At 36.7% G+C, this 26,538-nt stretch overlaps 1 protein-coding gene across 1 annotated transcript in view; it reads left to right on the top strand.

Moving 5' to 3' along the window:
- The window catches only part of LOC136829386 (glutaryl-CoA dehydrogenase, mitochondrial), a 29,213-nt gene extending 16,853 nt beyond the window's left edge, over positions 1-12,360 (top strand). The window contains exons 8-10 of the mRNA XM_067087870.1: positions 968-1,197; positions 11,026-11,186; positions 11,406-12,360. Of these exons, the coding sequence (XP_066943971.1) occupies positions 968-1,197; positions 11,026-11,186; positions 11,406-11,476 (462 nt within the window). The 3' untranslated portion in view covers positions 11,477-12,360. The remainder of the gene's footprint in view (positions 1-967; positions 1,198-11,025; positions 11,187-11,405) is intronic.
- Positions 12,361-26,538: the final 14,178 nt, after the last annotated feature.

Below are 26,538 nucleotides of genomic sequence, written 5' to 3'. Positions count from 1 at the left end.
CTGCCAGTTCTTATGATTGTGAAAAGATTTTCATTTGAAGTGCTTTTTTTTTTATTTGTTGTATGACATTCTACAGTTTGAGTGTTTTTCCTTTGCCAATTTCAACAATGTCAAGTTTCTGTTTTAATACTTACATTTGAATTGGTCTCTTGATTTGTTATAACACTTTGGAAAGTTTTTCTTAAACTATTTCAGCAGTTTACAAAGTTTTGAAAACTAGTATTTGTTTGAATTTTCCTTTTGATTTTTTATAACATTTATTTTTGCAGCATTGTAATCAACACTTTATCGAGTTTCTATTTTACTGGGCAGGTCGTATTAAGTTACTTAATGATACTGTGAATTTTTTTAGTGATACTGTAAATTATTTTTATTGGAGCAGGTGTGAATACATAACAGTAGATTATTTTAGTGACAGGCCTTACCTCTTTTATGTTAATGGCAGGTTTGGGTATAGTATTTCTTTGATGTGGCTCGGTTTTTCAAAACATCATTCACTGCTGGGTAAGGTTTTAATTAAGGGTGAAACTTAACTTTGCACAAGTTTTTGGAGGAATACTTCGTCAGAATTATGGATTTTGATTTTTTGAAATGTACTGGGGCACTGTTTTATCTAGTTGCCTTTTTAATGTCTTTTATGGCTTGACAGAGGTGAACTTTAGCCACTGCATGACCCTTGGAAGAGGTGAACTTTAGCCACTGTGTGTGACTCAGGTGTGATAAAAACACATATTAGGGTTAGGTGAAATTTACTTTAGAAAGGGTAGATGACCTTCCTAGAAAATGTAAGATTACTGGAAGCAGGGAGTGTTTCAGAGCTTGGCAGTAGGAGGAAAGAAGTATGAATGAACCATCCAAGGATTGATGGTTTTAACAGTTGTTTGTGTTTTACACTTAAGTATAATGATAGCAGTGATAGATATAAAAGAAATTGTAACTAGTCTAGTACATACATGAATATTTTCAGGGCCCATTCAGCTGCCTCAATAATGCTCGATTTGGAATTGCTTGGGGTGCATTGGGTGCTGCAGAGTTCTGTTTAGAGACTGCTCGTCAATATACCCTCGACCGAAAACAGTTTGGACGTCCTCTTGCTAATAACCAACTCATACAGAAGAAGATGGCAGACGCTCTAACAGAAATTGCTCTTGGTCTTCAGGGATGCTTGCAAGTTGGTCGTCTTAAAGATGAGGGAAAGTGAGTATTAATTAAATCATGTTAATGTAAAAAATTTTAAATGAGTTACACTAATTTACTGCTGTATAAATATTTGTTTTATATCTTTTATGTTTATTGGCATTTGTTGTATTGGCCTTTTAGTAAGTGAAATATGTCCATGATTGGAAGTTTCCACCATAGTCATTTCTCACATGTTTTGCATATTACAAGAGCCAGGAGAAATTGTCTTCAATATATTTAGTTAATTTGGCAAGAGCTTTTGGACCAGCTAGTTAGCTATTAAGAAAGCCTCATGGACCACAGGAAACGAGTAAGCAGCAGTTCTGGCCTGGGTACTAGAGTTTCCTCATGGCATTGAAAGAAAAATTGGTTTAGTCATGAAAACTGGGGTCTTTCCAGTTGTCACTAAGTACTTGACAATTCCGGCAGATTATGGGGGAGGACATTTGTTTTGGGGGGGTTCCTTTTACTGACTTAAACCCAATTCTTGTAGGCCCCTAATGGGTTTAATATCTTGGTTGTGGAGTGATCCCAAAAAATCTCTCTTGAGCAGTGTCTGTATGTTTTGGTACTGCTCTTTAGCAGTTTCTGTATATTTTGGTACTTGAGGGCATTAAAAACTATTTGTTCAGAAGGTATTTGCAGTATTATTGTATTTTTCATTCAGACAGATAATATAAAACTTATGTCTACCAGTTGGAAGACACTTTTGGTATTTTATGGAGATCAGTATCCACCAAAGAAGCATCAGCCTTAGTAGTCTGTTGTAGGAGGACCAGCACCTACAGGCAGTACCTATCGAGATCACGTCTCTCTCCCCCCTTTATAAACAGGTAGTGCTCGAGGTATGATAATTTGCCTTAAGATAATTCGATTTTGCGATGGGGTTAGCAATTAATACCGATATGGCAATATTTAGGAAATATTTTTAAATTTCGCCTGGGCGCAGGCAGCAGCGTACAATCACGCAGCAAGAGAGAGTAGCTAAAGCCGAGAGAACAATGTTCAAGCTGCTAACGACTGTAAATTATCGTGCATCAGCAACATGGATGAAACTCGACGTACATAAAATTGGAGAGAAAATGTTTTAATCAAAACTACTGGGCATGAAAGAACACACATTACTGCTGTTTTCACGCCGATAAAAGATAAATACGATATACCATAGTGTAGGCTAAGCCTTGTTTGTTATTCAGTTTCTCTTTATACTGAATTATCATAAGTCAATCTGCATTGAACCTGCAGAATTAGCTGACACTAAAAATTACTATACCGTATATGTATAGAGTATACTGTGTAGTGTAGGCTAGGCTATATTTGAGATATGGTTTTGTCAACAAACGATGGTTTTTTTAGAACCCAACCCCATCGTAAGTAGGACAATACCTGTATGCCTTTACAGTATTGAAACTAGAAGTTTGATTTTATTTACTTGTCAATTTTTCTTCTGCTGCAAGAGCTACTACAACTTTTGTTCTCGTATGAGAAATTTGGTTAGCTCGAGCCGTTTCATCTCCACTTTCTTGCAGGTGTATGCCACACATTGTAAAGTACTGATCCTCTCTGCAAAACAGTCTTGTTATCTATCTTAACCATTCATGCATCTGGATTACTTTTCTTGCTTAACCAAGGTACTTTGTCTTTTTTGTCTTCGTAGGTGTTCGTCTGGATATTCTGTCATGTGAAGTGGTACTTATGCCAGCTTGCATATAAAAGAGATTTCAAGATATATAGGATGTTGTCGGAATCTTAACTTTCTTAATGATATGCCCTACTTATCAGATCTTGGAAAAATTTTGCTCACAGTATTTAGGCTAAGTTTACATTTGGGGTGCACATGATATGACCATCCCAGCAATCTTTTTCTGAGTTGAGGCATAATTGCTTTCTTGCCAGCAGGCTATTTCCACTCTTGGTAGGTGTTTGTTCCATCATTCAGCAATCAATATCGACACCATCAATTATCAGATCCAGATTTTAAAATAAATATGCTGCGTGGTAGATTATCTGGAGTAAATTCAATCATACTTTTAAGTGCAGTAAAATAGGTTCTGCAGAAAGTGAAAAATTGGATCCTACAATTTTAAATGCAGTAACAGTTTTGCAAGAAATGAAAGGTTGGAGCCTACAATACCAGGTTATTCATTTCACATTTATGTAATAGAAAAATGCACAATATTATGCCTTGAAATTAGGCCTTGAAAAATACAACTTTTACAAACAGCTTCATTGAAATTTGATTACTTATTTTTAGTAATCCTTACCTTTTCCTAGAGGTTTTTGGAAGAAACTTCAAGTACTACAGAGCAGTATGTAGTCCCGTTTGTTAAAATTGGTGGTGTCCCAGTTGTAAGCTGTGGTGAAGTGTTTTCATTTGTCGGAGTGACAGCAGTTGCTAGTGATGCTGGGGGAGTTCCATTGTAGCAGCAGGTGGTGACAGATTTTCTGAGGATATTAGAGGTGACAGATTTTCTAAGGATGTTAGAAGTCATTAATTAATTAAGGATGTTAAAAGTCATTAATTAATTACTGTAGTGTGTTCCAGCAGAATCAGATTTTGGCAAAGAAGGAATTGGAGTCCAAAGATTTCTATGGGCTCAACTAGGTAATCAGACATTCTTTCAACAAACTATTACTCACAGTCATCCAAGAATTGGATGGAATTTGTTGATGCATAAACGGTGATAGATAGTGCATGGTAACTTTAAGAACAGGCAGCCAACATACATAATTATAGCTTCAAAATAACTCTTGATGGTTCCATTCTTTCTTCCATGTCTGGTATGGACAGAATAGTCATGAGTGGAGGATGAGAAGTTCTTTTGTCCTGCAAATTATTCAACCAGGTGATTTCAGAGCAGCAGGGTTACATGAATAGCTTATTAGTAACTTTAGCTACTAGTAAGCTCATTGAACCTTCTTTGAATGTCATAATTGTGGGTAGACAACAATCCATACTCTGAGGAATGATTATTACTGAAACTGTTGGGCAATTTTGTATGAAATTGTCTGGTGACTGCTGATTCTATTGCTATGAAGACCTCTAAGAAATTCTATTGCTATGAAGAATTTATGCCATTTTGTCTATTAATCTCATTCCGTTTACAGATGTTACATAGGTGAAGACAGCAGTCAAGTATCTTTTCTGTTACTGCCATTGCAAGGGAAGCAAAAGCTGATGTATATGTTACCACTTTGAAATTATCTTTTCCGAATTCCTGAATAGCAGGAATGCTCAGCAGCAGAGAAATTTTGAACAATGTGGCTGGTAAGAGAACAAGATCATGTGCAGAGGAGCAGTTCCATGAGAGTGACAGACAAGACTTGTAGTCTAAAGAACTTGGTTGTCACATGTCTTGTGCTCTAAAGAAGTTTGGTTGTCACATGTCTTGTACTCTAAAGAAGCTTGGTTGTCGGACAGAACTTGGACCAGAGAGGCTTTCCAGCAGCTGGATGGTGGTATCTGAAACCCAGATAACTTCAGTGCTGAAGATTAGCTACTGCATGTTGGTTTGGCACTAGGACTAGACCCTGCTCTTTATCCCAAGTCTAAGACAGTGACTGGTTGACTATTGGGCAGTGGTTTCACACTCTCAAGTTGGATACTTGTTGGTATCAGGAAAGGGTGGTTGTTACTTATCTGGTGAATTGTGCAGTTTTCCCATTGCTTGTGCTTGCTCATTTTTTGAGGACTGTCATTTGTATCTGAGGAGGTTGGCTGCCTGTCTGTGATGTGAGACAGAGTTTGAATCTCAAAATCCTAGCTATTCAGGTAGCATTTTACTTCTGGAGATGTCATTTTGACCTAGACTAGATGGTTCAGTGTCTGATATATTATGTTTGAACCCCAAGGTCAGTGGCTGTCTATTGCAGTATGATTTGTTGGTTTGTACTTGCCTTGTGAATTGTGCAATTTCACAGTGCTTTTACTTTTTCATCTTTGGGATTTTTACTTGCAGTGAATATGCCTTAGTATACTTTTGTGGGGAGCAAAGTCCCTGTCCTTGTACCTACATCTGCAGTGTTAGTTGTGACGGTGGATGGCAGACTTGCTCAGGTTTTGTAAATGGTCAAAGACCAATGCTCCACTCAAGGAAGGCTTGCAAGTGTCAGCCTCCCAAATCCTGATTAGCTGTCAGCATTCAAGGCTTATTTCCTCAGCGGAGGTCATTGTTATTTCCACTGACTCTTAAGATTAGGAAGCTTAAGAAATTGTCCAGCTGCAGTCCCAGTGAAGACCAAACTTCTCTTAGGGATCTTCTTAGCATCCCTTAGAGGTAGTATTTTCATGCTTTCACAGCTACCTTGCCTTACCCTGTGCCTAGGCATCCCAAGGAGGTATTCTCATGCTTCTGTAGCTACCTTGCCTCACCTGTGTCAAGGCTTCATTCTACTCCCTCCTGCTCCAGTTCTGCTGGCTATGTCCCCTCATCTTGCCAAATCTGCTGATTGCTGTGGATTCTTTGTTTGTAGATCTTGTAAAGGAAGGCATTCAGTGTTTGAAGAATTATGGCTGTTATTGGTTCATCTGCAGATTACATGAGTGCATCTTTGTCTACTCCTGCAGCTACTCCAATGGTGGTCCTCTTTGGTTGTTAGATCATTGTTAGTGACCATTGAAGTAGCTGTGAAATCAGCCAAGGTCTCATTATCTTTGCCAATTGTGACCTTTGTCAGTTCTGTTCTCGACCATCAGTTGTAACAAATTAGTCTCCTGCAGTGCCCCTGTAGAGTTATGCAGCAGGTATACATCATCCCTTCAAGGAGGCTTTTCATGATGAGAGGTCTTTGTCCTTTGAATCTGCAAGTGGGGAGACTAAAATGCTAAAGAAGTGTTAATCATCCTTCAGTGTGGCTGACCATTACCAGCCTCATGTACAGAGAAACACTTGCTCCGAGATGCAGTTAGTAGGTCAAGTTGTTGCATCGCCCACTGCCACAGTAAAAGCCACCTCATTTCTTTCAGATACTGCACTTTTCTTATATCTGTTTATTCTACTTCAACTGGTATTTGTCCACTTGCTATGACCCTGTCTCAGCCATCAATGAGATTGACTGGTCCAAATACTCCTCTGCCTATACCTTCCAGATTTAGGAAAGTTTGTAACACCCCGTTAACACTTGAGAGGGCTAGATTTAGTTCAGTCAGAAGAATATTTTTTAAGTGTAATATTATGATTAACCTGCAATGGGTTTGCATACACATTATACATCCTTTGCATAAATCTCCTTATTGGTCTGATATTTTCAAGATTGAAACTGCTCACCAATTTCAGTCTGTTTATGAAACCTTAGTTGCTGCAGTCTTGCTCATTACTATTTTAGGGACCTTAGTTCTAGCAGAGATTGTGGCTGTTGTATGTGTACACCTCATTCATTTTCTTTGGTGGGTCAGTACTTGCAGAAGATCTACCATTTCCATGGCTGTTCTTTGTTTGTGAAGGGTTCCACAGCCTAATATTGCACTTCAGAGTTACTCAGAGGTCAGCATCTTGGTTTTGTTGGAGTTGGATACACAAGAGGTTTTCTAAGGAAGTTTTGGTCATGTTGAATTGTCTTAAATGTGGTTTGCAGTGCTAATGCCCTGATGCACCAGTGTTCATCATCTTCAGAAGTTGTTGCCAGGATCAGCACTTATCCTGTTCACAGGACACTCTGATCGTAATGCTGTACCCTTTACCTATGGTATGAATGTGTCGATGAAGAGGGATATGGCATTTAAGGACATTTTCTTCCTTTTTCAGCTGCTGATCTTTGTGAGCTTTGTATCTTCTAATTCCTTGTAATCTGACCTGCTTATAGAGGGCTCACCAAGCTGTCATTTTCAAATTAGCTGTTTCATCCTAGTCTGCTCTATTGTCCTCAAAGTCAGCTTCTTAACTTAAGTCTTCTTTTTGACCCTCCTCAAACTGGCTGAAGTTACATATACTCTGCAGTATCAGTCCCACTCTGCTTAGTAGTTTCAACAGTTTAACACATCTTTTTGTTTATACATTTTAATCATCCAACTATCGACAGTTTAACACATCTTTTTGTTTAGATATTTTAATCATCCAACTATTGCTCCAGACTCTTGGCATTTCCTCTACATCCCAGATCTTTTCCAGTAGTGTGTGCACCCACTCTGCCTAGATTTCCCAATGCTTTAATCATTTTTGTTGTTACCTCTGACTTTCCTGCAGCTTTATTTACTTTTCCTTTCTTTATAGCATTCTCGACTTCACTCTCTCTGGTGTTTGTTATTGGTTCTTCTACTGGAGGAACATTTTCCAGTTCTTCACACTCATTCCCATTGTGTAGTAGTTGTGAAAAATATTCTTTCCATCTTCTCCTGACTTCCTCTTCCTCAATTAAGATATTTCCATTTTCATCTTTAATAATTCCTACCTCTCCTATAAGTTTTTTCTTCTCATTTCTGCGATTCTGTAGATTATCTTTTCTCCCTCCGGTGTTCCATCTTCTCATACCATTCTCTCTCGGCTTCTTCCTTTGCAATTGTTACCCCACTCTTTGTTTCCCTCTTTGTCCATCTATACTCCTCTCTTGTTTGGTAGTTATCTTTTTCCTACCCTCTTCTGGCTATACTCTTTTCCTTCACAGCTGTTTGAACCTCTTGATTCCACCACCATGTTTCTTTTCCCTGTTGCTGCTTACCACTTGTCCTCCCACACACCTCTGCTGCTGCTGGCACCACAATCCTTTTCATAATATCACCCCATATCTCCTAAGGTGATTCTGAAAAACCCTTAGGTTCTTGACTAAACTGTCATCTTTTTGTTGATATAAAATCTGACCATTCAAGTCTTTTACCTGGGTACTCGTGATGAGTATGGGGTTGAGATGGTTTTTCTCCATTTTGTAGAATGGGACCATCAGAGAAGCATAGAAAAGTCTGATTTTTATAGTCCCCTCTTTCTTATCTTGGAGGTTACATGTAGACTAATCATATATAAACCTCAGTCATCAGCAAATTTCTTTGTCAAACTCATTTTTTGATGGAGAATTTCATAGTCTGATGACTTTTGAGTGGGAGACTGTCTGAGATCAGTGCAGTAGGGAGAAGTCTTTTATTTTTTCAGCACCCCTATTCATCTCATTGCATGTGGCTGGGACTAGTGTTTTTGGACAGAACCATTTGCTCTAGGACTGCATAATCTTTCATGTCATCCTGAGACAGTGGCATATATGGTTGATTGGGCATATCTGCTATGTTTTCCTGTAACTGCCTTGAGAACTGGGCAGTATTAAAGTATTCCAAGTAGAAGTTGGAGCAGTTAGTGGACATCCTTCTGCTCGTATGTCTGTTCTTTGGGCTACAGGTCAACTTGTATTATATAATCTCAGCTTGAGCTTCCTTATCATTCAAGGGTCAAGATGGGCTTTAGGAGGACAAGGTGCACATCTTTCAGTGTACCATCCGTGTCCCATAGCAAAGTTATGATAGGTATCCTTTGGTCATCTAGTGTCTATAGAGAAACCTAGTGCATCACCTTTTTTGTCTCAGGTTTGCATACACAACTTCAGCTCTTGTTTTGCTGGACGCCAGCCACAATGTTGTTTTGCAAAGATGATCTTAATTAAGCGAAAGGTTTCAGACCTCTACCTGATGATGTTTTATTATGGAAGCTTGGATTAGGTTTACTGTCACCCAAGGAGCAATGGAAGCACAGTTTCTTAAAGTTGGGGTGTCTTTCCCTGCCTCCAAGCATTCAAGACTACCTTATCAGGTCAGTGAATTGGGATGATATGTTTGACGATGATATGCCTGTCATAACTAGTTGGCCAGAACAGCAGTGTTACTTAAATGCAGAGATGTTGTTTGTATGATGACAGATACTTTCATCAGGAGCTTGCAGGGCCCTCTGGCAAGTTTGAAGAACTTGCCCACTTTTCTGTTATTTGCAGATGTACCCAGAGGGCCAGGGCATTGGACACTGAACTGCAATCCTGGAACAGATATGAGATCTATGCTTGATCTATTTGGTCTGTTGTGTTAAGTACTGGTGTGTTTTGGACTTTGATGAACTCCAGTATGATTCTCGTTGCCCCAGCAAGAGTGGTGCGTGGATAACCTTATTTAAGTGTGGACATCTCAGAATCCTTGTTGGTCGGAGAAGCCCTTTGAAGTGGTGTGTGGATAATCTATATTTAAGTGGGGACATCTCAGAATCCTTGTTGGTTGGAGAAGCCCTTTGAAGCAATCTCATTTTAATAAATTTCAAGCTCATCCAGGATCAGTTGATCTTCATTCATGAAATTATTCAGTGTAGTCGGTGAGCAGGGCTTACAGAAGCTGCAGCTGGAATTATCACCATCCCTTCCAGGTCTTCTAACCAACATTCCTTTAATAGTGAAATGAACTGGGTACTCTTCCTCATGAAGCTTCTGTTCCTTGTTATTCCTGAGGATATGTTAAGTTTTATCTTGTAGGTATTAGGGTAGCTCTACAAGATATTTTGTTAACATGTAGATCTACCTTGGACTCAAGCACAGTATTTCAAACTGTATCATCATCTTTCGCCAGTCAGTTCTAGGTTTATTGTCAGGACTCATTCATTCTGGTTTTGTGCAGCCTCACTTGAACCCCCTTATGAACCTTGTTTAATATCTTCTTACTTCATTTGACCCTCAAGATGTTGTTTTCATTGGTGGTCACCTCTCCTCCTCTAATTATGGCAGTGAACTCCATGTAATGGTGAGTGCTCCTGAATGGTAGCTGGGATTGTTTGCCTGGAAATGGGATTCATAATCATGTATTCCGTAGCTTTCCATGCTTTACTGTCTCAGTTTTGCCATCTCCTTCTGATCAGGAGAATGTCCTTTGTTTGGCATTAGCCATCAGTACTTGCTCTCGGTGCATGCACACGCAGCTTCCATCCTTTTTCATGTCTCATCTCTGGTGCATTTCCATCTGGTTGCTGAGAGCTACTGGTCTCTGATATCATTTACTGGCTTCATCAGATGGTCTCCTAGGCTTACTTGCTTCGTCAAGTGGTCTCCCAGCCATACTTGCCATCACTAGAGATCGTTCCCCAGCTCAGGATCCAGACCTGTGAGATCTGCGATATCCATCATTGTCTATGTTAAATCTGGAGCTCTCAGAGGAAGGTTCATGCTGTCACAATACCTTCAGGATTGTGCTTACATGATTTTACCCAGAAGCCTTTGATGTATACTCGGTGGGACCAGTTGGTGCAGGAGGACATACTTTAAGCCGTTGGAGGAATGTGGGTCATTAATCCTTATTTGCATGATTCACATTACAGGCATGTCATGGAGTTACTGCCTTCCTGTCATATTACCAGTATGAGTTACATGATACGATTATAAAATTTATTGTTATACCAATGAAGAATAAGAGGAATTTATTTCTGGTAATAGAAATTCATTTCTCGCTATAAATTGGTTCGGATTCACAATAAGTTGTAGATCCCATTGCTAGGTAACCAATTGGTTCTTAGCCACGTAAAATAAATCTAATCCTTGGGCCAGCCCTAGGAGAGCTGTTAACCCGCTCAGTGATCTGGTTAAACTAAGGTATACTTGACTTATAAAATTTATTGCTATACCAGGAGCACTCAGGCTGTTACAGAAAATACAGATGGACTTACCTCAATGATAGAGAACTTCAATGAAGTACTTGGGCATTAGATTTGTGATTTTATCCACTCTGTTTCATCTTTGCTATTTTACCTTCATGCCAGTCAGTCCAAAATGTGAAAGTAAGATTTTGTTAGAGAATGGCATTAAAATTGTAGAGACAAAAGATTTGATATAATATTGATAATTGATGGAACCAATATAAATAATTTGTTTATTTACATTAACCTCTATCCTCCCATTTAGGGCAACCCCAGAGATGATCAGCCTTTTGAAACGCAACTCATGTGGCAAGGCCCTGGACATTGCTAGACAGACACGAGATATGCTGGGTGGTAATGGAATATGTGATGAATATCACATTATTAGGCATGTTATGAACTTGGAAGCTGTGAATACTTATGAAGGTATTGACATTTTAAGTTTTCTGTAAATAAGTGGCTATAATGATATGTAGAGGATATAAATAATTACTGTACATACATACTATAAATTACTTTTAAGATTTATTTGCAATTGACTGATCACGTATTTGGTATATTTGATTGTTTCTATTATCCTGACTACTACATATTTGGTATATTTGATAGTTTCTATTATCCTGACTACATTCTTTCAACTTTCAGGAACACATGACATCCATGCTCTTATACTTGGACGTGCAATTACTGGTCTTCAAGCATTTAGTGGAAAGTAATCAGTGGTTTTATGGAGGTATCATAAATCATTGTGGTGTATTGTGTTGAAGATTTTTAAACAGAGCCAATAGTTTTTTATATAACTGTAGAGTCATTTACCTAACTTTAAAGTCAAACATAATTCTTGAATGTGCCTAGGACTCTAAGCTGTATTTCTTTTTTTGTTACCTTCAAGTTCTACTACTTTGGAATCTCTTGCACCCCCTACTCCACTATTCAGATAGAAATTGCATTTAATTTTATTATTTTCAAATTGTACATACCTTAAAAATTACATTAATTTTGTTTTTAAATATCTTTACAAAAAGAGTAATATATGTAAAAAAAAATCTGCTGTTTACTAGTCATCCATTAAGTGCTGTATAGTAATTGTTGATACTGTATTCTACTCGGTATATTATCAATGTTTTTACTGCAATTTTTAGTTTTTTGACCTGAAGGATAAAAATTACTGTGTAATTCTGTGATATGTAAATTTAAGGGTGATGGAACTTGAAAGTAACAAATGATGATATTTGTATTTAGAAAGTGAAGTACTATGTTGTAATGGACATGTATGTTAATAATGTCTTGAGTGCAAAACTACGGTAGCTACTGTAATTAAAAGGAATAGCCATTTTACTTTTTAGTGGTGAACCACAGTTGAAAAATATTGCTACAACACAGTACTACTTTATCTAATTACTACAAAAAAGTACTACATTTTTATCCCAAAAATTACATATACCCTTTCAGAGACTGAATACTCATTGAATCTATCCATTTCTTTATCATTCCTGTAGTTCTGACTACTGATCTTTTAGTTTTCAAGTCTGTGGTGCAACAATTTCATGTAAAAAGAAAAGACTACTTTCTGTTCAAGAAATAAAAGTACTCTTGTATATTTCCTATTTTTAGTCAAAACCTCCCTTATCAGAAATAACAAGAAAACTTTAACAGTTACTTTTGCTGCAAACCGTTGCTAATGTGGACCTGAACTGAATGAATTCAAGATCAAGGCTCTGAAACAAACTTAAAAAATAGATTAATAGGGGAGCAACTGATCAGACTCTTTGTTGCACAGTTTCATCAAGCTGCAACAATTTCATCGAGCTGAGAAGTCAAACTCAGGTTGTCTATAAAAGATCCGGGAGATCGCATGAGGTTATAAAGAAGATCTTTGAGTCCTCACTTGTTCAAGTTCATTCAAGAATTGCTCCCCTTGTAGGTGGTGATGCAACGGCTGTATATTGCCCTAAATAGAGGGCAGAACTTTGGCTTATGTCTTTGTGAGCAAACTGGAGTCCTTGGTCTTGCCTCAGTCTTGCTCTCCAGGGCATTAAGCTGTGTTCAATGGCCTCCAGAATTAGAAAAGGCAAGACTGCTTCTGGGGCTTGAAACTTATAACAGCACAGACCCTTGCTATAAAACTACATTTCTAAAAAAATGGCTTATACCCTTCTAGAGATCAAATATTTCTAGATTCTTTCCATTTCTTTGTCATTCCTGTAGTTTTGACCACTGACCTTTTAGTTTTCAAGTCTGTGGCGTGACGATTTCCTGTGAAAACTTTGTTCAAGAAATAAAAATACCATCTATAGTTCATACTTTTTGTCAAAAAGTCCCCTTATAGGAGCTGATGGAATTGCTTTGTTGCCCTAATGGGCAATATGCAGCAAATCATCATGAGCAAACCGTGATGTCAATCATGCTTCCCAGAGCCTAAGTTGTGTTCAAGGGCCTTTAGAACTAGTTAAATCAGAACTCTGCTTCTGGTGTTTGACAGACATGGCAGCATAGACCCTCAGATCTTGACCACCTTTTAAAAGACTTCTGTTGTCACTGCTCCTGAAATTAATACTCTTTTCAGAAGGTTAGTTGTCCTTGGAAATTTCCTTCTTGTTTGGAAGACGGGAAATATTGCTTCATGACCGAAGGGACTAAGGCCATTCTCATGCCCTCAGAATATAGGCCGATTTTAATTACCCGTTTTATAAGGTTCTTTAAGGTGCTACTCTCTAAGCATCTTTGTAAGCTTGTTAAGATAACCTGCAATTATCATTACAGTTTGGGTCTGTAAGGGTCCTGGTACTGATGATGAATTCTTGTATTTACAGTCTTGCAGAATGCTCGCACTGTAGTGAGGCTGCAGTGGCACACATGGTTGATTTAGATTTTAGTTTAGCCTTTAACTATGTGAATCATAAAGTACTTTTCTGCAAGCTAATATTATTTGGATTTGTGGATCTTACATCAGTGTATTAAATGAATTTAAATCGGATGGTTATAACCCAAAGGGTCTGTGTTGATGGTCAGTACTGTAGCTTTAGTAATGCCATTTCAGTTGTTCTTGGACCTTGGAACTATATGGCTTGTGGCAAGGTGTGAAGAACAAACTAATTGCATTTGTCGACGATGCTAGTCTTCTAGCTGTTGTTCCATCTCGTGCCTTATGTCTATGGTTGCAGAATCCTTGAACAGAGATCTGGCATGTACTCATGAGTGGAGCTAGCTTTGGGGCATGAAACATAAGCCTTCTAAAACTCAAAAATAAAGTGATTAGACTATTCAGAACACTCTTGCCATTGCATCCTGATGCATGTGTAAATGGTATGGTTTTAAATGTCAGTGACTCAGATTTTCTGTTCAACTTTAATAAAAAATTGACTTTTGAAGAGCATATATGTAATATTACTTTTCTAAAAAGATGGAGCTTCTCTTATTATTAAAAAGATGGAGCTATTATATCTAAGTGTCTCGACTTCTCTTATTCCTTGCCTGGAGTACTTTTTTCCAGTGTGATCTTCCAGTGCTGACTCATCTCAAACTCTTGAAGTGAATTATGTCACCAGTTAAGTTTCTTTTCCCAACTCTTAATGTTGACTTAAGGCATAGACAAAGCGAGTTCAATATTCTTGTTGTGTAAAATGTACAACACAACCACACATGAACAATCTTCTTCACCTGATCTAGCTTTTTTGCTTGCAACACTATGCAGGCTGCTGCTGCTGCAAACAGTGTGTTGTTTTCCAGTTATCAGGTTTAATACTACTAGGTGTGCTAAGAGTTTTATCTTTGCTACAGCTGAAATGTGGAATAGTTTGCCTAGTGCAGTTGTGGAATATGACCGCCAAATGCTTAAGCAAGGAGCAAATTCATTCCAGCTTTCTGGTGACATCTGAATTCAGGGGTGTCTATTTTATTTTCTGTTCCCTCACATTTCTTTATTACCTTTTCCTCTCTCTCTCTCTTCGGAGACCTCTTGGATTTATAGTCTGTTGACTCTACTCAAAGGTTTTCAGCTTCAGATTTAAAAAAAAAATAAGCTTATGTTTAAATTCTCACCAACAGAGTATCACAGTTCCCTATCCCTCTAATTTCTGCCTACTTTCATTCTAAAAGATTAATAATAGTACAGAATCCATCCACCCAAAAAAATTAATAAAAAAATTATGAGGAGTCCTTCAGAAATGTATAAGTGTATGATTATACAATATAGCAATGCACAGTCATTAAGCCACTTACCGTCAAATAATGGGGATGTCTTGCAGAGTGACATGCAAACAATGATGACATAATTCACCTATCTTGTCTTTTTGACTCCAAGGTGCTGCTGGTACCCACTGGAATGATATAGAAAAGATTTAGCCAGAAAATGTGCAAATACACAAATTTTGTGTAATGTTAAATATTCAGAACTGTGGCATATTTTTAAGCACCAAGCTTCTTATTATGTACAGTCTATGTAAAATATACCTCTAATGAAACAAGATGAAACAGACATGAATGCCCGAGAAAATAAAAATTAGTACAGTTTCTGTACTTGACAAATGCGGTTTATTAAACGGTATATGATTCATAAAAATAGTAAAAATACTCATTTATTCTTTCAATTTCTTTATCATTCCTGTAATTCTGACTAGTACTGACCTTTAAGTTTTAAAGTCTCCAGTGCAACAATTGCTGCCCAATTCTGTTTTTAAAAAAATTATCAGTACAGAAATCATGCAGCCAAACCTTACCGACATAAAAAAAGTATCAAGAGTCCTTGGAAAATCCATAAGCGTATGATTATACATTATAATCAAGTGCAGTCAGTAAACCACATGTGTACCATCAATTAATCTTGGGGATGTCGTGTAGAGTGACATGCTAATTATGGTGACATAATTCTCCTGTCCTGTCTTTTTAACTTCAAGCAGATGCTGTTACCCACTGGAATAATATAGAAAGGGCTAAGTCAGTAAACTTTTAGAAGCAAATATTCTTTAATATTACATATTATTGACTGTGGCATATTTTCTTTGAGAATATCAAATGCAACAAGCTGAAGGGTCATGAACTTGTTAAGCAAGCCTCCATAGAAATAAATGCCCAAGAACTGAAGATAATAATAAGTACTGGATTGTGTACCTGAAAGATACAATTCATTAGAATCTTAAATAGTATATGATTTGTAACACAAGAGTGAATAGAATATTCTAACCGTACCTCTTATTAACAAATGAATGGATAAATAGAAACTAAGCAAAGTCAGTTCCACTATACCTTCAAGCAAAGGGATGTAAACCCAAGGCTTTAAGGATATGGTACTGAACTCGGTTATGTGGTTCACCATCTGTCATAAGCCAACAAAATATGGCCTAAAATGATTCATTAATCTGAGTTAAATATGCTAATTGTGTAAAACTACTAAAAATGTGGAATGCTTAGCTCCCCACTACCTTAAAAATGAAAACTTCTCAACCAACACTGTATATTGTAAGATAATCCAGGAATTGAATTTTACTGGACAGTTCACAGAAAAAAATTTTTTTGATTAAAGATGCAGTACAGTAATCGCAATTATTTTTACGTTACAGCATTCAGTGAAGTGGAGTGTTTTCCCATAACATCAAGTCCAGATAATAAGAATGCAGTCAGCTGTAGCTTTGTCAAAAAAAAGTCTGTGAACACTATAGAACTGTCTTTAAACCCAAAGTCTATGAGAGGCAAGTCTCCCTGGGTACATTCTGTAGAAGAACACGACTGCTGGTGTGGCAGGCATCCAAAGTTCTTTGCAGTGTCCTTTTCGCCTAAGAGGCAAGAAGAGTATGTACGAACATCTTAGGGAATATCATCAGGAACGACAGGTCGTTCCTTAGTTTTGTGGAAGAATCCTTAGGAAAGGACAAGATGTGGACTGTCTATTAATTTTATTCAATAATGAAACAACAGAAAAGAGGTTAATGTGTGACTACTTTATAGCCTACATTTTCTTTGGCAGCAGTTTTTAAGCTGTGCTTAAGTGGGACAGACCAAGGGGATCAACATGCTCCCTTCAGTCTGTTACTTTTAATAAGCAAATCCATCTAAAGAAGCCTTGCGAGCCTAGAAATGTTGTGTACCAAGGAAAATTACAAATACATCTCAAGTAACACCTGCCATCTAGGAGATGACTGAGCAAAAGTTTTGCAAGAATCCTATACACGAAAAAAAGTAAGTCTGGAGGGACAGTCACCTCCATAGTATAAATTGATGGGGTTATAGTTTTTCTTTTCATATTATTGTCACATTGACTGTGGTCATCTGCACAGCAAATATTTCTTTGGACAAAGACTACTGGAACTGAGAAGGTAAAATCTCAATTAAATTTAGACACCAATTAATTCATGCATACAACATAAATACTACTTTAAACATAACATCCACATGGCATATTTATTCATTTTACTCTCTAGGTACTATATGAAAAATGGAATTAACTTGGTCCGAGTTTCGGGACTGTATGCATTCATCCCTCGAGTCTGAGACCAATGTTTCTGCCCTCTCTTAAACTACTGTCATTCTGTCAGTATGGACACAGCTATATATGAGAATTGGTTGTAAATAATGGTTTTAAGAAAACTATCTCCCTCAGTAATATTCCAAATAATGCCATTTGAATTGTATATATCTTGGAAAACCCTGCAGAGGAAGCAGCTACCACTTTTCAACTGAACGGCGCGACTTGCCTAGCCTCAAAACATCGAGTTTGACTCAAGTGCAGTTCCTAAGGACATAAAGGACAGCTTTTTTTATCTGCATGTCAGATTATTGTACACTCAGGTGGTGTTCAGCATTTTTTAGTTATAATCAACCAGACGCTCCTACTAAATTCGCCAGGTCTCTTTATTTTCTTCATTTTTGTAAAGGAATTATTCAACATGTGCTGCTATGCTTCTTGTTAAGATGCCAGTTTTTAAAAATTTCTTGGCATACGTGTGTACTAGTATCTAAAAAAAAAATTACTTCCTGACCATAAAGAATTCATTTAAGGGTTATGCTCTACAAAATCTAATACCATAGTAAGCTTGTTATCAAAGTTCCCAAAGGACTGTCATGCAGTCTCAGTCTCACAAGACATTGATCTCAAGAAATACAATTACTTTCAGGAACATAGTTCTGTAGTGATTATTTTGCTTAATGAGCTGCAGCATTCAACTTAAAAAAAAAATAGCTCTTAATCTCGTGCTGGCAACAGATTTAGGGCCATTATTGTATACTGTATGCACAGTGTTACCCTATACAGATACTTTTGATGAAAAGAAAGGGACCTGTGCTGCTTTGTGTTACAGTACAACTTCTAACAATTATTCCGTTAGTTGTCATACTTTATCTTCCTCTGCTGAAAATTCTTATACATCTTTAACTTTATTTCTTGTCCACCGTCATCCAAGGAGGCCAAGGTTTAAGACAAAACTGAAACGAAAGTTAATTGCTTATTTGAACCTAATAACTTCAAGAAATTACTGATACTTAAAAGTAAAATTGATATCTTGATTTAAATGAAACCATTCATAAAAGTGAGATAATTTAGATATACTGTAGTACTTTAAGGTATGTTTGATGCTATCTTTTTGATTTTTGCTACTGCCAGCAAATTAGAAGAGATTGTTTCCTTTTTGTCTGCTTGTTAGCAGAAAGGTGAGAGTGGATTTTTATGAAAAATTTACAAAAAGTGGTTCTCTGGCCGGCAACAAGCGATTACATTTTGGGAGTAATCCGCATCTGGTTAAGGAATCTTGAGAGGAGCGAGGATGTAGATTACGGCACTTAACATTAGCCGAGATAAGCGGTCTTTGAAGGCTCTTCATAGTCGTTAATGTTGTTGCTTTGCCATTATGTAATTTTCCCCACCCTTCGTTTAGAGGGCTCATTTATTAGTACCTTAAAATCAGACCTTCAGGATACGCTAACCCATTCTCCAAGGTGGGAGAAATTGTGCTTTGGAGAAGTCTTGCATCTTATATACTTATCAGTAACCTACTTATCCCTTACACCCTTTCCGAAAATTTATTCCATCATAAATTTGTCATAAATGGTTGGAGTGTTTATTAATGGACCATTTTTATCATATTCATGGATAATGCTGCTTAATCCTTTCATTTATAACAATTTATGAAAACATTGATCTAAATATTGTGAGAATTTCTATCGATATGGGACCTTAAAATTGATTTTGAGGTCACTAAAATTTTATTTTATTTTGGTATTGTATTTCGAAAGTCTTGATATTTTTCCTGGAACAATGTGCTACAGCTGCAGTAAACTCCTTTTGTCATTTAGATAAATAGCCCTTCTCAATTCCCCCACCCTGGTCTCCAAGGGTACAGCCTGGTCTACTTCATGATGATGAAATTAAATTATGAAAAAGGAAAGCATGGGATTTTTAAACTCCATGGCTCCACGTTGGAAAATCTTTCCGAAATCTTAACCAAACTTGGCTTTCTCCGAAGGGTATCACAGGTGATACCCTTTGGAGAAAGCCCGGAGAAAATGGAGCCTCCCTTATCAGGTCAAATGCTTGTTATTCAAGTACATATAATGCCTTGTAAAAATGACAATATTTCGGTGAAACGTTAAAGGATTTAGACCAGAATAAGAGAATAACAGAAGGACTTGATCAAATCGACGGCAAGAATGTAGCAACAACACCACAGTTGACAAGAAAATCACAAATGAGCTTACAAAGTGCCAAAATGAAATACTTGTAGTGGCATTCAAATTAGGAGATACATTGAAAGTGCTTGTTGATTGAGATCCCCCAACATTTTTGTGAATAAATCTTTTCCAAAATTAGGCATAAATAAGAATGTTAATCAAGAAGCAGGATTAAGCAACACAGTCCAAGAATATAATCGAAAAGTCATCAATGAAAAGGCTCCAAGAGGTTTACACAACACTGAAGGCCGAGTGTGACATTGCTTCCGCTAGCTACGATCAAGTCATTGACTCCAGTTCAGTGCTGTGAAATGCGGTTCAACCTCACCCGCCTCAAAGTTCAAGACATCCACAGTTAAATAGCCGGAAACTTCACTTCCGTGTCCGAAAAATGTAAGAAAGACCCCACAACATAGTTGAAACATTTTTTATCAAGTTTTCGGGTTCGTGAACTACCTTCTCTCTTAAAAAAATTACAACTTATAATGGTCAACTTAAAAAACTGAAAAGAAAGTCACAGTCATAAAAAAGGAAGTACAAATTAAATTTTCAGTAAATATCCAGTTCACACGTAAGAACACGTCGCTCAAAAGTAGTAACGTTATGATCACATCTGCCAATTACACAAAAAATACCTTTTCCTACAAGTTAATACAAATTTTCGAAAAGTGGAAAAATGAAGGCCATTTAAGCAAAAATAAATAAAAACGAAAAAATTAAACCCAGGAGTTCAATGTCTATTCACATCTTAGCAGTCCTATATAGCAATCAAAACTAGGGTGGAAAGTGATCATATCTGGTTCTACTGTTTACTAAAAACTATGAAAGTAATGGAAAATTGTTAAGCGCAAGTACACAATATGCAATAGGCGTAGTTGTCATTTACATTCTCGTAACTTGGATAATTAACCTTCCGGTAATTCAGCGCTCTTTTTGCTGATAATGAAACCCATAGAAAAAGCTAGCATAAATATAAATTTGTCCCCTCTCATATCTAATATGAATAGAGAAGCTGTTTATTTTAAAACCCTGAAAAGTTTCCAATATTACAATAAGTGCATTTACGTATATATACTGAAACTTCAAAATGACCTACAGTAATTTTTAGGGTGCCATTACAGGCTAGTCGCAAATTTCACTATGAGTACTCCCTACTTCACAGTAGTCTTGGACAGAATTGACAAGTTAATAAAAGTAACAAGGCACAGGAAGAATATATAATATTAATGGTGCTTAATTTTCATGCAGCAGCAATTCACATAAAACTGAGAAGCACATTCGGTATGTTTGTGGTGTCACCACCTTAGCCTAGTGTGATAAACTTGTCTTGCTGGGGTGCCATGACGCAAATTTTGCCATTGCTAACAGAACCTCCTCCAACCTAAGAGATTATTTTCATTAAGAGAGGAGAGAACGCACCTGATCTATGACGTGCAATGTCTGCGGATCTTGACCAGATTTCCAGGGATGAATGATTAAAAGGTGAACATCAAGGTTGCTTTCAGATTATTAGTCAGGGTAGTGAACTATTCTGCAGACTTCTTGCGTTTGATTACCAGTAGACTAATATGCAAAATATAGAATTAATATGATAGAGTCATTCAGCAGCATGCACTAGACCAGCCACTGCGACATAGTTACAGACAATTATAGGCAAATATTATTTGCCAGATTCGTTTTGAAACTTTACCTTTAATCTCGACGATTTTTATACGATTTTTATTTCTAAGTACAAAATAGCTTTCTTCCTTATCCCAGATTTACTAAAATACACATTTAGATTTTTTTACGTATAACGAAAACACATTTACGGCTACAATCCCTTATATTTAAAGAGATATCAGAATGCGAGATTTGTTCAAGTGTTAGCCTGAGTAAGCGAAGCTGAATATAGTTACTATTTACGTTCTTCCATATGAGGACGGGAAAATAAACTTTAACGTTAAAATACCAAGCACATGAACATCATTACCGTATCGAACATCGTGTAAGGCAAAATTCCTCCGTGAAATTCCGATACACATGTCTCTCCTGTGCTTTATCTTCAGCAAATCTCCAGCCTCCCTTACAGCACAACAGAAAAAAACACACTAGGAGATATATGAGTCCCTAAGACTTTAAAACGTTTAAACATAAATACACAACAGCTTTGTATAACACGATCCCTGTTATTTATCGTGGTTAACAATAACAGTGAATGGTCAATACCATTGAAAATTGCCAATGAAAACCTCAAAACTGATTTTATGAAATCTAGGCTGTTAAACCAAGCCATTAGGAATTTCCAGCCATTCGCGCTTTTTAAGACAGCAAAAAGAGGAAATTGGAATGGTTGGATAGTATGATGAAGGGAACCAACAGATAAAGGAGATGAAATGCAAAGATTAAATGAGTTGGGAGAAAACCTCACAGTTACCCTAGAAAGGATGGACAGCAAGACTGAAGGAATAGGAAATGGAGTCTGTGAAAAGGCTAAAAAGCTGGTACAATTAGGGCCGAGGAACGCTGCAAACACCCTTTAAAAGTGCATATATATATATATATATATATATATATATATATATATATATATATATATATATATATATATATATATATATATATATATATATATATATATATATATATATATATATATATATATATATATATATATATATATATATATATATATATATATATATATATATATATATATATATATATATATATATAATATATATATATATATATATATATTATATATATATTATATATATATATTATATATATATATATATATATATATATATATATATATATATATATATATATATATATATATATATATATATATATATATATATATATATATATATATATATATATATATACATACATATATATAGAGCACCACGTATGGGTATATAGGTACTACCTCCTACGAAGGTCAAAATCTCAAGGAACGTTGCAGTTATCAACGCCAGGAGTAAATATTAAAATTTCGAACATTTGATTAAATAGAATTTCTTCCGAATCAGTTGCTCCAAAAATGAGCTACTGTCATAAAACCAAATAAATTACTAGAAGTGTACAACAGATTCTTTGCTAAAATTGTGGTCAAACAAAAGCCTTCTTCTATGTCTCGACTGTGTCAGATGAAACTATTATCCAGTTCCCAGGACTGGGAAACTGGCCAACAACAGCCCAACAGCCTGCAGGAAGAGAAAATCATCATATTGCAGTTCAGTAACATTGTTATTCACGTATGGGTCAGTTATTCACGTATGACACACACCAAGACGATATAATCTCCAATTTCGTTGGCTTTCTGATTTTTAAGAACGCATCTCTGAAATTTTTTCTTATTGGAGGCCTAAAACACGCCATTATTGCTTAGGTAAACTCAAGACTAGTTTTCAATAGAAAGATATCAATGGAATATTACATTATCTTGTGGAAAAATGTTTGTTACTGACTGGGCTACGTGGTATGACATTATCATTACCATTAATGTTCACACGGGCAGGAACCCTTAAATTTGAACTTTTGCTTCCACCATGCTGGTAAAAGTATAACGATACCAAAATACTCATTACTTATGGAAGGTCGGCAAGGAAAACATGCCGTGCACCTTACGTGGTGCACGGTGTGTTTTATTGAAATCAGGACCCACTTATAAGTTGGTCCTGATTGAAATGTAACTGCAGCATCCCTTCAGTCCTTAGCTGATAGGGACTGAAGAGATGCTAGAGTTATATTTCAATAAAACATACCGTGCACACTCTTACCGACCTTCCATAAGTAATGAATATTTTGGTATAGTCATACTTTATTTTGGTATAGATATACTTGTACCATTCCCTACTTCCTTTATTTCCTGTTACTGTTCAGTCTCAAGCATCTGGTAATGAAACTGAAGTTTTCTCCCCGTTTTCCTTTGAGAGTTTCTTACTTTATCTCATTTATCTTCTGGATTAATTTTCTAGATCTCCTTATCTTGGTGTTCACCCATTCCCGACTCCTTTCTGATGTCTTAAGCATTAAATGGGTGATTGTCCCAATGCTTGGCTAATATAGCTTAAATTTCATAATCCGTTCGTTCACTGAAATCTTCAAGGACTTGATTACGCTTCAGAAAGAGCAAAAAGTTGCAAAAGCAGAATTTAGTAGTTACCAAATGGCAGAATTAAACTCTTCCGGGGAGTTGGGAAGGCTATGTAAGCGGTACCCATCCCAAAAAAAAATTAAAAAAATCAACGATCATACCTACCTAATATAAATAAGCAGTTCCCATACATTTCCACACCCCTCAACATCCATATCTATAAATTCAGTATAATACTTTCACTGCTGAATGAGATGTTAAAAATGTTTATTGTATGTATTAGTTCCTTTACTTCGTCGTGCATTTTACATGTTGCGAAACAAACTTTTTGATATATTTTGTAAGTTACTTGTATCATGGTGTATCATTTTGTTGAGAGAAACGTGCGACTGGCCGGGAGTTTACTATCTCGATAGGGAAATGGGGGTGGTGTGTAATATGGCTGCAGTTACTATAAAATTATCAAAATTATATAAATAAAATATAAATAAATGGAAAATTCTTACTCTGTCAAATGCAACACAAAGTGTGGACGTTTAGGCAGAAAAATTTCGAATTTGGTATAGTCTGACAGAGCTGAGTACTATACGAGTATATCGCTATGTACCAATGGAAGATTTGTATCGTCTAAATTTCTTACACTGCAGCCATTAATCCACTGAAAACAGACATTAACCTGTTACAATAAAATTTGCATAGTTTCTGAGCCAATTACTGTCCTTGGCAAAATGTCAAACGTTGAACAACTTTGTATATCGGTATAGCAACAACTGCGATCGGTTTTAAATGTGTTTGCGGTTTCTTTGCATTTTTGGTAAAATCAACGGTTAAAGACAGCTTAAATATTAGTAGGGGTGCTAGCCAGCAGCCTATCTTGCTCACCTTTAAACTGAATTTTCAAGTTAAAATTACATACAGTATATCACGGTTCAGCCGTGAAATTCTATACAACACTTGGAATGCACATATTCTACTAAGCCTGGGGCTAACAACTCAGAATGCACCACCAGCACTAGGTTGTGGTCCATTGTTACTAATAACTGATTATTGGGAGTTTTCTTGTGTTACAATGGTATTAACAGCTGTAAGATTTGTTATTTGATTGCTCTAAAGTACTTTAATTTTCTATCAATTTAATCCAGTTAACGCCTCCAATACCGGCAAATTTTAACAAAAGGTAACACCCGCATAAGATTAACAGGGAATGTAAAAAAGCCATTGGGAGATTATGAAATATTAATTGCAGTCACCCTAAGATTTTTTTATGGTTCTCATAAAAACTATTAAAATTTATTTAAGCAGCTGCCCGAGTCAGGGAGTAGGAAAGTCTTTATACTCTAAACTAGTATAAAACTACTGATGTCTGGCAACTGATTTTCTTATTTTTCCCATGTACTAAAAGGTTTTATTGACATGACATAAAAGGTTGCCCTTGCACTCCTTGTTTTCACACCACACAATTGTTTATAGTTTATAACTAACGAGTTTTTTTACATTTATATTGGTGATTAGTTGCAGCGGTTCTTGTATCCAAGATTTTGAGACTACTCTTCTAACCATCATAGAAAATGGCAATTCTTTAGTGGAATGTGTCAATTTGTAAAATTATTTAAATGTGTCAATTTAATAAAATATTTAAAAGCCTTATTTGAGGTTGGAAAATTATGAGAACCAAGTGCAGGCCTTCATTTAGCATTGAGCGCGATGATGCTGACAAATTCCCCTTCGATTTGATGTTATTTCTCCCCATTCAAGACGTCTGGTGTTCACGACACCTATGGGGAAACAAATATGGATTAAATTCGGAGGTTGGAGAGTCGAAGCAATCAATTTCTCTTTGTACAAGCAGACTGCGTACGCATTGACTTCGGGCAGATACGACCACTAAGGAAAGTCAAGTTGCACGGGAACAGGAGGATTTTTATGACCAGAAATTGACATCCCTGTGACTTTTTACTTCTGAACCATATCGAGTTCTATAATGGTGAAGGTCTAAGTCATAAAGCTACAAATGGACATAACATTTTACCGCAGTCTTTTCTAGTCAGGGCATGCTCTTTCAGCTCTGATTCTGACAGACTGCAATGCACAGGTCACTTCGTTAGTCCTACTGCCTTACGATTTTCAAAAACAAAACACCTTCAAATATTATTCGATTTTAACAGTGTGTGCGCGCAAGTTACCTTCTTATTCCATACATTGCAGCTCAAGTTGGTTCTTCATGGAACATTTCTGGCCGTTCTGAGTAACTAGGCCTGTACTAGAAAGGTTTTAATTACCTTGCAGGTGAGTACTAGCTCCGAGCGTTGTTTGGGAACTGCATTTAGTTGAATCTGGACTTTTTTAGACACGACACAGATTTTAGGGCTTCATGATAATGGCTGTTTTTAGAAACTGATTTTATTTGTTTGTTGTCGGCCAACTGTTTATTTGCCCTGTTATTTGACTCTACTCAACAATAAATGGCGACTGGGAATTCAGAGTTTTGGGTGGGGGAGAACACAGAAATGGAGCGGACACGTTTACGTTGGGGAGGCGCCCTTTGGATGGGGAAAAACGAGAGGGAGCCATTCGCCAAAAGGAGGGAGTTAAATGCATTTCGCCGTGTTTAGTACTGGCATCGTGGGGATGGAATGTCCCTTCGCCGTGTTTAGTACTGGCCCGGGGGAGTTACCCATACGTTAACAAGTTATTGCACTTGCCGGACGGGATATAAACCGTTCCAAACAGACGCACCCGTGTTCTGTCTTGTGAAGATCACGTATGGAAACCCCTTGTTGGATGGACTTCAGGGGTTAATTACAGGTTAATTACATTCGTGCGACAAAAATTGAAGATAAATCTATAATTAGGAACCAAAAAACTGTAGAAAAAATCAAGCTAGAAGGAAATCGCCGCCGCGAAGCTAGTACTTAGATCTACTTAATATGAAGCCGGTCCAAGATGAGCTTGATATTAAATGTATTAGTTTTGAGTATTTTTTAAATTAAGCAATAGGATCTAACACATGTAGAATATTTCTCACACCTCTTC

Source organism: Macrobrachium rosenbergii, chromosome 44, assembly GCF_040412425.1.
Source record: "Macrobrachium rosenbergii isolate ZJJX-2024 chromosome 44, ASM4041242v1, whole genome shotgun sequence".
Classification (NCBI taxonomy): domain Eukaryota; kingdom Metazoa; phylum Arthropoda; class Malacostraca; order Decapoda; family Palaemonidae; genus Macrobrachium; species Macrobrachium rosenbergii.
This window is presented reverse-complemented; position numbering and strand designations above follow the sequence as displayed.